This window comes from Lampetra planeri, chromosome 2 (genome assembly GCF_965212315.1).
Source record: "Lampetra planeri chromosome 2, kcLamPlan1.2.h2, whole genome shotgun sequence".
In the NCBI taxonomy this organism is placed as follows: domain Eukaryota; kingdom Metazoa; phylum Chordata; class Hyperoartia; order Petromyzontiformes; family Petromyzontidae; genus Lampetra; species Lampetra planeri.
In genome coordinates this window covers 26562296-26573049 of record NC_136108.1, presented here as the reverse complement: position 1 = coordinate 26573049, position 10754 = coordinate 26562296, and the positions used below count along the sequence as shown (strand labels likewise).

Genomic DNA, 10754 nt, shown 5'->3' with positions numbered 1-10754 from the left:
AAATGCATAGCTCCAGTGGCTTCCTAATTTCCAACTTGTGTACCTGTGACAGTTGAGCAAAACACCTGTGGTGTTTCCCGTTTACTTGGCCTGACTAAAATACATGCCAATTGAAATGTTCATTTAAAATGTTTCTCAGACTGTTACGTTCACTTAATGTAGTTTTCTGCTCCAAATTGCCGTTGGCAATATTCAATCACCTTAAGAAAGGTCATTAGAAACAAGTGGGGTATCTATAAATGGGTCACTCTGTAAATAGTGAAATGCTTATTCACGACATATAAGACTCCGATTTAAAGCTTTCGTGACTGCAGGGATTCATCTTCTTGGTTCTTTCGCTAAAGTCACCTGAGGACGGCTGCTTGCGTTGTGGCCGAAACGTCGTGAGAATTTTATTTTATTATGTTTTATTTTTATTATTTTATTATTTCCCTTCTACGTGACTTTACCGAAAGAACCAAGAAGATTAATCCAAGACTCCCATTTAAAACAAGTATAAAAACAACAAGGCAACTCCTATGACTAATTGGGAATGGGACGCAAGCATAGGATTGATCACCCTGTCGCTGGCCGCCTTTGGGGAGGGTGTATAGTATGAAAGGCCGAAACACCCTAGGATCCAAAGGTTCACTACTGACGATGCGCTCCCCAAATTTCACCAGGCTCACTGTTCATGAACTCTTGGAAGTGCTTGCACAAAGGATAGTAACATCTCATCCTGTGTTCTTTGGAATCTAACAAAATCTAAAAACAATGCAGCAATACTTAACTACACAACAAATCACGCCGGTGGGCTATTTACAAAACAAACTGTGAAAAACGAACGAAAAAAAGCTAACAAATTGATTATAAAGTAATAAGATAACAATCTCCAGACGTAGCCGACGCGATGTGTCGCGGATTACGGGAGGAAGTAGCAACTCCCGGAAAAGATCCGAAATCCGCTGGTTTTTTTGCAGGTTTCAGGATTACGGGAGGAGTTGTGAACCGCGAGTAATCCACGAATTTCATGGATGTGCAGGATTACTGGAGTACGGATATTATTGGAGTCCTGGTCTATCTGCGTAAAAGACAAAAACACATAGAACCTCGCAAACGCACGGCAGCCGCCAGAACTGGACGGTGGGCAGCCAGAAAACTGCAGGGGCACAGCTCACCAAAGACAAAGATCCCCCGTGTAGCCATAACAGACTGTTGGGGCAAGTACTGTTAGTGTGCACCTATGAAGGCTGACACGGTACACGAGGGGGTGCATGGCCAACACCACGCCCGACCACTTTTGTCTCCCCAGTGACGATGTTTACTCACCACAACAGGTACTCATTTGAGGCTGAGTCGACCTCAGGGAGGCCCAGCACCGGTTAAGATATTTATCGCTGGTATTGGCCATCAGCGTGAATCATACTCGGGTTGCCGGGTTCGTAGTGCAGTGTACAAACCACGACACCACCGCTCCCCACAGCTCACCAACCACGTAATCACCAGCGAAACGTGACGGTCCTCGAATTGTAAATGTTGTGAGTTTACTCTCCAACAGACACCGAGTGTGCTGAAGCACCCATCGCCTTCCCACCGTGATCTGTAATATCTGTGGAAGAGAAATTGGCTGGTCTCACACCAGCATGCCAAGCATTGTTATTGAGGTGACAAAAATTATTAATCAGAATCAGAACATTTATTTATATTGGAGGAATCCGATGAGCTATCAAGCTCTTTTTCACAGATGTCCAGTCAGGGCAGGTTACATCAACAATAGATAATTCCCCCCAAAAAATGGGAGTGCCAATTATAGGCAAGCCAAACTAATTATTTGAAATAAATATACGCAAATAAAACTAAACTTTTAAAAATCTTAGGTAAGGTGGTGGCGTGTTTAACGACACATTCATATTTACGCGATTTAACCCAACAAAAACAAACTATTATATGGATAATATTGGTTGCGAAAGCCGACTCGTTACGTGTTAAAAGTGAGGGGCCACAGCTGACTTGAGACCACGCCGTGGCTTTGATTCGATGACTTTTGACCTCGCGGCTTCTGTACCCCTCTACCCCCGCCCCTACAAACCCCCCAACAACCCCCTCCACCTCTCCTCCACTTACCCCATTCGCAGCTGCTGATTGGCGAACACTGGAGAGTGGGGGGAGAGGCGTTCTAACCAATGGGATGTGAGTGGGGCGTGGCCTCGCCGTTCTGAGGGCGTGGCTTACATGCTTGGGGAGGGACTTGTGTTTCGCGGTAACGTCACCGAGCTGAGCCTCCTATAAAAACGGAGCGCAGCGCAATCGAGGCAGTGAGTTGAGAGGCGCCCACGTGTTTGGCGGTGTTTATACACCGCGGTGCCTGGCTTTAAAGCTACCCCCCGCCGCACCGAAGATAAAGTGATTCTCAGTATTATTATTTTATATATATACCCCAACGACAAACTAAATCCATTCCTGGATGTCTCATTCGCGGTGAAAAGAAAATGTAGCTACATTCGTACCGTGCGATAATACATCCCAATCGGAACTCTATGGCTAAGGACACGTAAAGAAGCGGGGGGGCGGTGGGTTCGGTATTTAGCCGCCGTGCACGTAGACGCGACTGCACTGCTGCGCGAGGTTGTCGGGGGTTGGTGGGGTGGTGGGGTGGGGGGAAACCTTGCGGCTGAGCGAGCATGGTGCTGCACGCCTCTGGGCTCCCAAGCAGCGCTGACGACTGCCTGTCCGCCGCCGAGATGAGCGACTCGGAGGGGAGCGACCTGGAGCCGGGCTACTGCATGCCGCCGTCCCCGGCTCGCGTCGCCGACACTGCCGGCGCTGTTGGCTCGGCGCTGGGTGGTGGTGGTGGTGGTGCCGCCTCGGGCAGCGGCAACGGCGGCCAGCCGGACTGGTGCAAGACGGCGAACGGGCACATCAAGCGGCCCATGAACGCCTTCATGGTGTGGTCACAGATCGAGCGGCGCAAGATCATGATGGAGTCGCCCGACGTGCACAACGCGGAGATCTCCAAGAGGCTGGGCCGCCGCTGGAAGCAGCTCAAGGACTGCGAGAAGGTCCCCTTCATGCGGGAGGCGGAACGCCTGCGCCTCAAGCACATGGCCGACTACCCGGACTATAAGTACCGGCCCCGCAAGAAAGCCAAGACTCCCGGCGGAGGGGGAGCGGCGGGAGGCTGTGCTGCTGCTGCTGCTGCCGGCGCGGGGCCCTTGTCCCCGCAGGAGAAGCCGCCCAAGTCGAGCAAGAAGGGCGAGCCGGCAAAGCGCAGCGGCGGCGGCGGCTCTGGTGGCAAATCCAAGGCGCATAAGCTGCCGCCACACCTGCGGGCACCCTCGGGCGGCCGTGGTCTCAAGACGGTGTCCACCAAGACGGTGCGGGACCTGCTGGCGCCTCCACAAGCCCGGCACCACCACCATCATCAGCAGCTCGGCAACCATCACCAGCACTCGTCCAGTCAGCCCACGTCCCCCGCCGCGGTGCCGCCCAGCCCGACGCTGAGCAGCGGATCTGCGGAGGGCCGCGAGTCCGCGAGCTTCTACGAGGACATCTCCGGCGTGCGAGTGACGACCATCAAGATCGAGCCCGGCACCGTCTCGCCGTCCGTGGTGCCCTCCGTCTCGGCGCCGATGGCCACGATGCTTTCGTCCGGAGGGGCCGGAGGAGCAGCGGGAGGGATGGACGACTCGATCCTGGACTTTGCGCTGAGCGCGTCCGAGCGGGGCGAGCTGCAGCTGCAGACGCTGGGCAGTATCGGCCTCTCCACGCTCGACCGAGACATCGACTCGCTAAGTGACGGCAGTTCTGCGTCTCACTTCGATTTTCCAGACTATTGCACCCCGGAGGTGAGCGAGCTCATCTCGGGTGACTGGTTCGAATCGAGCATCACCAACATGGTCTTCACGTACTGACCGCCCCCCCCCCTCTTACCCCCTAACCGAGCAAGCGAGAGGGCCACCCTGGACTTGCCGGTCTCTTCTTGTGACATGCGCTCGACAAGGATGAGTTTTGTGGAGGGGAGAGGGTGGGAGATGATCGCGCGGATCGTCTCGGAAGAGTGAGTGAGTGTGCGAGCCAAGACGAGGCTCGATCACTTCAAAGTATTTGAGACTTAAATATTTTTTTGTTTTTTTTTATACGAATATAAATTGAGTTGACTGATTTCAAAACCCAGCTTTACCAGCATTGTGCATTGGTCGCGCTGACTTTCTCCGGCCCCCAATATTTTTTTTTCCGATGGGAGATGCAGAGAACGCGAGTGAGAGAGAGAGAGCTGTCACTCGTTAAAGGAGTCTGGAAGATGACCCACCAAGGGAATCTATCCAAAGCCGCGGTTTCCTCTGCCACACTCGGGAGGTTTAATTTCCACGGTTGGAATCCTCTACCTGCCTTTTTGGACACACCAGGAGCTTCTTCAGCAAGTCCGCATGCTACCAATATTGATACCGCAATAGCCGATAAGTCCAAAATAACGCTTGGTTAACCATGAGTCTGTCTACCGAGTCCGTGAAAAGTGTATTTATACTGTATTTACATTGTAGCTGGACTGCATTGACATTAACTTAACGACGAAGGGGGGCGGGGGGAGGGTTTTTATAGGTGTGTTTAAATTGCCTTGTGTTAAAAAACAGACCGTGCTCGATGATGATTTAGTTTCATTAGTTTGCGGATAAGGCGAACAAGGTTGTGAGGATGATGATGATGGCAGCGTGCAAAACGCCGCGGCGAGGAGGGATTAGGATGGCGACTCGAGACATATTTGAGGATGAGGAGTGGGGGGGAGAATGCACGGCATATATGCTTGTAGATAATTATATCCATTGTGCGGTTGAGAGACGGGTTTTATCTTTAGACCCATGGTCGGGGTGGCGGAGTGGGAGGGATGGATTTAGGGAGGAGGGTTTGGGTTTTAGTAAGCGCGTTTTTTTCGTACAGATGTCTTCTCTCTGCGTTGCCATCCAAGACGTGCACCACTAGGTGGCCCTATCTCTAAACCAACAGAAACTCACTCCCCAACACGTTCATTTTGTGGTTACAATTGAGAATTACCCCGTCCGTGCGTGCGTCCATTCGCTCACTGACTGTTGATTTTTGTTGTTACTGTTGCTTGTTTTAAGTGTACGGTTGAGAGAGGGGGAGGGGAGGTATTTTGGTTGGAGGTTTTTTTTTCTTCTATGGATTTAAATGTACATATATAAACAATATAACAGCACCTGCCTGTCGGAAACACATTTGGAACAACAAATGACCACGTCCACGTAAAAGGGCTTGATTCTATTTGCAGTACAGAGTTTTTTCTTATACGTCATTTCGATCGAAAACTTTGTACAAAGATTTATTTTCTCTATGTATTTTTGTATAAAAAAAGAGTAAAACAAAAATCGTATTCAGAACTCGCGCCCTTTCTTTTTCCTTTTCGATGTTTTTGAGGATTGTCTCATAGGCGCGTGTTTACATTTTTGCCAATACTCGGCATGCGTGCTAATGGTAAAGCAATGCTCCATCTCACCACGCATATAAACTGTATCGCTTAATGTGTTGTTATTTAAAGGGTTACACGGTGACGATGTATTTATGGTTATGAAGATTACAATCTAGTTGAGAAAAAAAACGTGAAATCGTGGCTAGCGGTAGTAAAAAAAACGAGTTTGTGAAATGTACGAGTTTAGACGACGATAGTGCCGTTTTTTTCTTGTTCTTGACATGCTTATCGGTGGTGTACGGTTGACATTGCCATTTGTGTATCTTTTTTGATACTTAAAACTCACACAAGCGCATACGGTTCATAATAAATGATCTCACCAGCTGTTTCTGTTACCAGCCTGTGCAATATACGCCCGATTTTGCGAGCCTTGTAAGCGAGCAGAACGCCTGTGTGTACATTATACAGCGTGTTAGAGACGGCGTCAGCTGGATCTGAAACATGAGCCCTGTAAAATGTGAGCACTTGCGTTCACGATTTTGAGTGCATTGAGCCTCTCTCCGCCTCAAGGACTTTTGATCAATTAAAATTGAAAAACTTTGCATAACAGACTGGTAACGCGCTTCTCTGTTCGCTACCCTGAGTGTCTCGTGGACTTTTATATGCCCCCCCCCCCGGACCCCCCCCCCCACTACTGCGCGGCTTTAAAAAGGTTGGGGAAAAAAACCTTTTTCAGTTGCTTTTATCTTGCTCCGCCTTTATACGAGGCTATGGCAGTGAACAATGCTGCATCAATGAGATAAACGTGGACTTATATTTCAAACGCTGAATTTTTAAATGTCTCGCAAGAAACCTTCATCAATTCGAGACCTCTATTTTATAACGTGGAAGCGTTGCCTCTGCACTCGGCCTCCTGCCGATAATGTATCTGTTCGCCGTCGCATTTTTTTAATGTAAATAAAATTACGGTAATGTAATATTTCACGTGAACGCTCACAGGACGAAACACCGGAATGTAGGTCACTTGGCAAAAAAACAACTCGCCGCTCTTACACTTATGGCTCGAGTTCAAATCTTGGGCATCATCGATTCAAATCGAAATGAATCATTCTTACTGGAAAAATCGGTACCGTCGTGTGGTCATTACTCGATGGGAAGTCTGCAGTGGATTGGCTAAGGTCACCATCAAACGGCAAGGTCTTCAACCCGATGTGTGGGCAGTTCTTACTCCGAACCGTTAATTGTACGGGTGAGTCAAATTACCAACAAATGAGAATGTAATTGACAATGTACAGTATATAATTTACATTGGTGCAATCTATGCAGAGGTCCACAGGCGTGGGATTGACCTGTTTTACATAGAAAAATGCATGTTTCATGAACTATACTGTGCAGTAAATTTATTAAAACGTGCCATTTTAATCTTTAAAAACGAACCAGCATCTCGATATGTAATTTTATCAATATTTAAAGCCACCGAATAAACAAAAAAACGTGTCCTCCATGCATTGAATGTGCTGTCACAAGGCATCGGTACACCAATGGGTTGTTCAGTGTTCATCATTGGCCATGTTCAACCCACTGCTGAATGAAGGTCCCCTCCCCAAGCCGTCTCCATCTCAAGGTCCTCCATCTAGCTCTTGCAACGAGCTGTTTTCATCGCTCCGTCTCCATGGTTGGCGTCCTCTCTCGAGCGGGTCTTTCTCCTTGTCCTTGAATGAAGCTACCGGCCCATCACCCAACCCTACTACTCGGGACGTTTCCTTCCCGAGCACCACTTAAGTCAATGATGTCTCTAACCTCTGCATACATTCTATAATCAATGCATTTACAAGCGTGCACCTCCTCATACGTCTTTGCTCACACATCTCAGGTTTGATTCCCTTATATTTGTCCACGTTTCTAATCTGTCATCGCAGGTCATTAATTAAACATTGACCTATATTGCTCCATACCGTTATGTTTTTATATACATCGCTTTTAGCGTTAACCAAGGCTCTAGTCGTATCAAGTGACCATGCAATGGCATTGCAACCCAGCAGGATTTATTTAATAAGCCTGGCTCTCCTTGTATGTGTAGAACTTATTTCGCACCGTTCATAGGCAACTGGTTTTGTTAAACGTTGCTGGATAACATTGGTACGCCAAACCCACACACATCGATGGCCTAAGTTATAACTTTATGGGCCGATAAAAAAAAAACGCGGTCTATAATAACAAAACAAGCGTGCATAACGCATAGATTGTGTAACATGCATTTGTGTGATTGCGAATGATCTTTTAAGGAGCAATGACTTGCGCCAGAAGGCAGTGCTTCGGCAGTGAAGAGACAACGGGACTGATAGCAGCTGTGCCCGGCAGCACCCACCTCGACCGGCACGCCGAGGTTTAGGTCCCGTTAGCGCCGGCCGACAAGCCGACATAAAAAAATCTGACAAAAACCTCTTTGATCAATTTGGGCTGTTGTTCAATTGCTCTCCGCTTTTTATGGGCAGACGCGGACTGAGCCAATCCATAAACGCTTTCAAACGTAACCCAAGTTGTAAAGCGTTTACATGACACAACCTGCAACAACCGTGCACGGGTCACAATCCACAACGCTTGAGTATTGTTCACAAACTACCATTCAACTCGTGCACAGTCGGGGGGGCCCTCCCCAAACGCATATAGCTCTCTTTCAAAAGCAACCTGGCCACAAATGAAAGCTCGGATAAGTGGAGGGGAAAACCCGGAAAACTATCCACACGCCCACGGAGAGAGACATGCAGACTCCCAAATATACAGCAAGTTTTCGGGTCGGGATCGAACCCACGACTTCCGCTATACCAGGCGAGGTAGTAAACATCTCGCCACCATGGCACACCATCCCCGGAGGCTGGTCTGCGGTATCTCATCCTCGCGTTCCCACACCCCCGGATGTTGGTGGGGGGGGGCACGTGGTGGGTGGGGGCGGAAAATATTCCATGCGAACGAGTCCCCGGTGATCTCCCCCCTAAAATATGACGTCACAAATCTCTGCCCCCCCCCCCAAAAAAAAAAAACATTTCCATTTCGTAAATAAAACATGCTTCAAATCGCGTTTAACTATTGTCATTGTAGTGCGTATTTAATGTGGCGCTGCACTCTGATGTTGTAGGAGTGTTGTTATAACAATTCTATATTTATTTAAAGTTGCGCATTTTGATGTGACGTCACATTTCTCACCCCCCCGTCACACATCGTCACAAATGTCTGACCCCCCCCCCTAGGTGCGTGACGTCATTTATGGACGGCCCCTAACGTCTTGGGGGGTGGGGGGGTTGGTTTCGACCATACTTCACCACGCTTGCGAGTGTGGTTTGGTCAAGTGGATGGTATCCCTGGATCGGTTCAGATTTCGCACGCCACTGAATGTTAGCCGTGGACGAGACTCCAACTCAGATGGCCGGTTCAGTGCGCCAATGGAGATTGCGCCAACGCTCTCCGTACAACCCACAGGCCAGCAGTGATGCGATGTAAATCTGCGTCCACGGTAGTTTCGTGTATTATTAAACCGCGCGTTTACTCACGCTTCTCCCATCCCTACCCTCCAACGCGGTGCCGTCAGCCTGAAACATTGTTTCCACCTTCGAAGAACCACGACATTGAAGACGCCATTAACTGGACAGATTGGCTTTCCAAGAAATGTAAGATGGAAAATATATTTTAAGAAATGGCACGGTGCCAAATTCCAATTTCATCAACAGGCAATCTTGAGGTTTACGTGCAGAATGGCATTGCTAAGTATGTGTGTACACTGTAAAATATATATGTTGCTACCTAGGCCAGATGGTATAACGATTTATGAATAAAATAAGGCACTCTATTTTCGTTAAACCATTTCAGTCTCATTATGCATATATGCACAACAGACTTGTTCTTGCCAGCCAGCCAAAGCAGGGAACACACCCGAGACTGCGTAGACCAAGGAGAGATGGGGCGGCACACAATGGCCTACTTTTCCGGAGAACGTCAAGGGACATTTAAGCGTCCAAACTGCGACTGAGGCAGCCGGTGTGTATTAACCAGGGCAGCCATTGCAAGCGAACCGTTAATCTTTGCGACGCTTACTTCCAGATGCGACTCAACTTTTTTTCCAAACAAAACTTTTTTTTATTTTACCCGGTAAGGCCCACTTTTTCAGAAGCGACCTGGCCACAAATGATAGCTCAACGATGTCACTTATCACGTGGCTATTTATAGCAGCCAAATACTCTGAACGCATGTTGATTCTGAATGTGGGGGGGGGGGACCCCGGAGGACCCAGAGAAAAATCCACGCCACCACGGGGAGAGAGACATGCAAACAAAACATTTACAGCAGGCGTCAGGGTCGGGATCGGGATCGAACCCACGACCTCCTGTATACCAGGCGAGATAGTAAACATCTCGCCACCGCGGCGTGTGATCAGTGGGGGTTTCTGGTGCTGGCGTTGGACTGGCTCCGTGGACGGCAGCAGCTGCCACAGCCCACGCATTGCGTGTATGCAGGCGAGCCCTGGCTGGCCGGCTGTGTATACGTTTACGAATGTTTAGGAGCTCAATTCCGAACCGAGACTGCGGGAGCAATTTCCGGCTGGCCCTTCGCTTTTTTTTCTCTCTTTCCCAAGTGAAAGGAATTCCCTAGTGCCGTGCGTTTCACTGCCACTCGCTCACTTATCTGCATGCACCACAATGGGAGTGACCCCACAGAGCCATTGTGGTGTGTGTGTATATATATACACCCGTTAGCTTTTCTTATCCGAAAATAATGGTGGAGAGAGGAGGTGGGTGGGGGGGTTTGTTACTTTGGGTGAGGGGCAGTGGGTAAAATTACATTTGCGTTTAAATAGCCCTCCGTTTCTTCAGTAAAAAAAAACATGCATGCCCATTGTGGTGGTAAGAACTCTGAGTAGGCAGCAAAAAAAATAAATTGGCAGTTTGGAAACACTATAGAACCCCCTTCGACATCAGCGGCTGCACCCTTTGAACAATTGCGGCATATATTCAAAACTCAAACGATGCAATTGTAGGAATGGTAACGTTTGATATCGCGCGTCACGGATCGACTTGTTTACCGTGGAAATCACCCCCGCTTCGTGCAGCTTTTTTGTTCTTTTTGCAGGAGGGTTCCTGCGTGCGCTTGCTTTTCCAATCCCCGTTAATGATTGCCACGTGGGAGGAGGCCGTTACGACTGGAGGAACCCCACCACGTCCAACTGATAACACTTGAAGCTCCGCGCAGATATAGTCAAGACTCCACTGCTATACTGAGATTCCATGACGACCTCGCAAACCCAAGCAAGCCTGCGGCACCCGGTAACCCAAGGCATCCGCCCATCCAAGTACCGACCAGG

The 10754-nt window shown here is 48.9% G+C and overlaps 1 protein-coding gene across 1 annotated transcript; it reads left to right on the top strand.

Annotated features, from left to right (window-relative positions):
• The first annotated feature begins 2299 nt into the window (after positions 1–2299).
• On the top strand, positions 2300–6900 carry LOC144730801 (transcription factor Sox-11-like). Its single transcript, XM_078611565.1, has one exon. It carries the CDS (start codon positions 2661–2663, stop codon positions 3888–3890), a length of 1230 nt encoding a protein of 409 aa, XP_078467691.1. The 5' UTR covers positions 2300–2660; the 3' UTR covers positions 3891–6900.
• The last annotated feature ends 3854 nt before the right edge of the window (positions 6901–10754 follow it).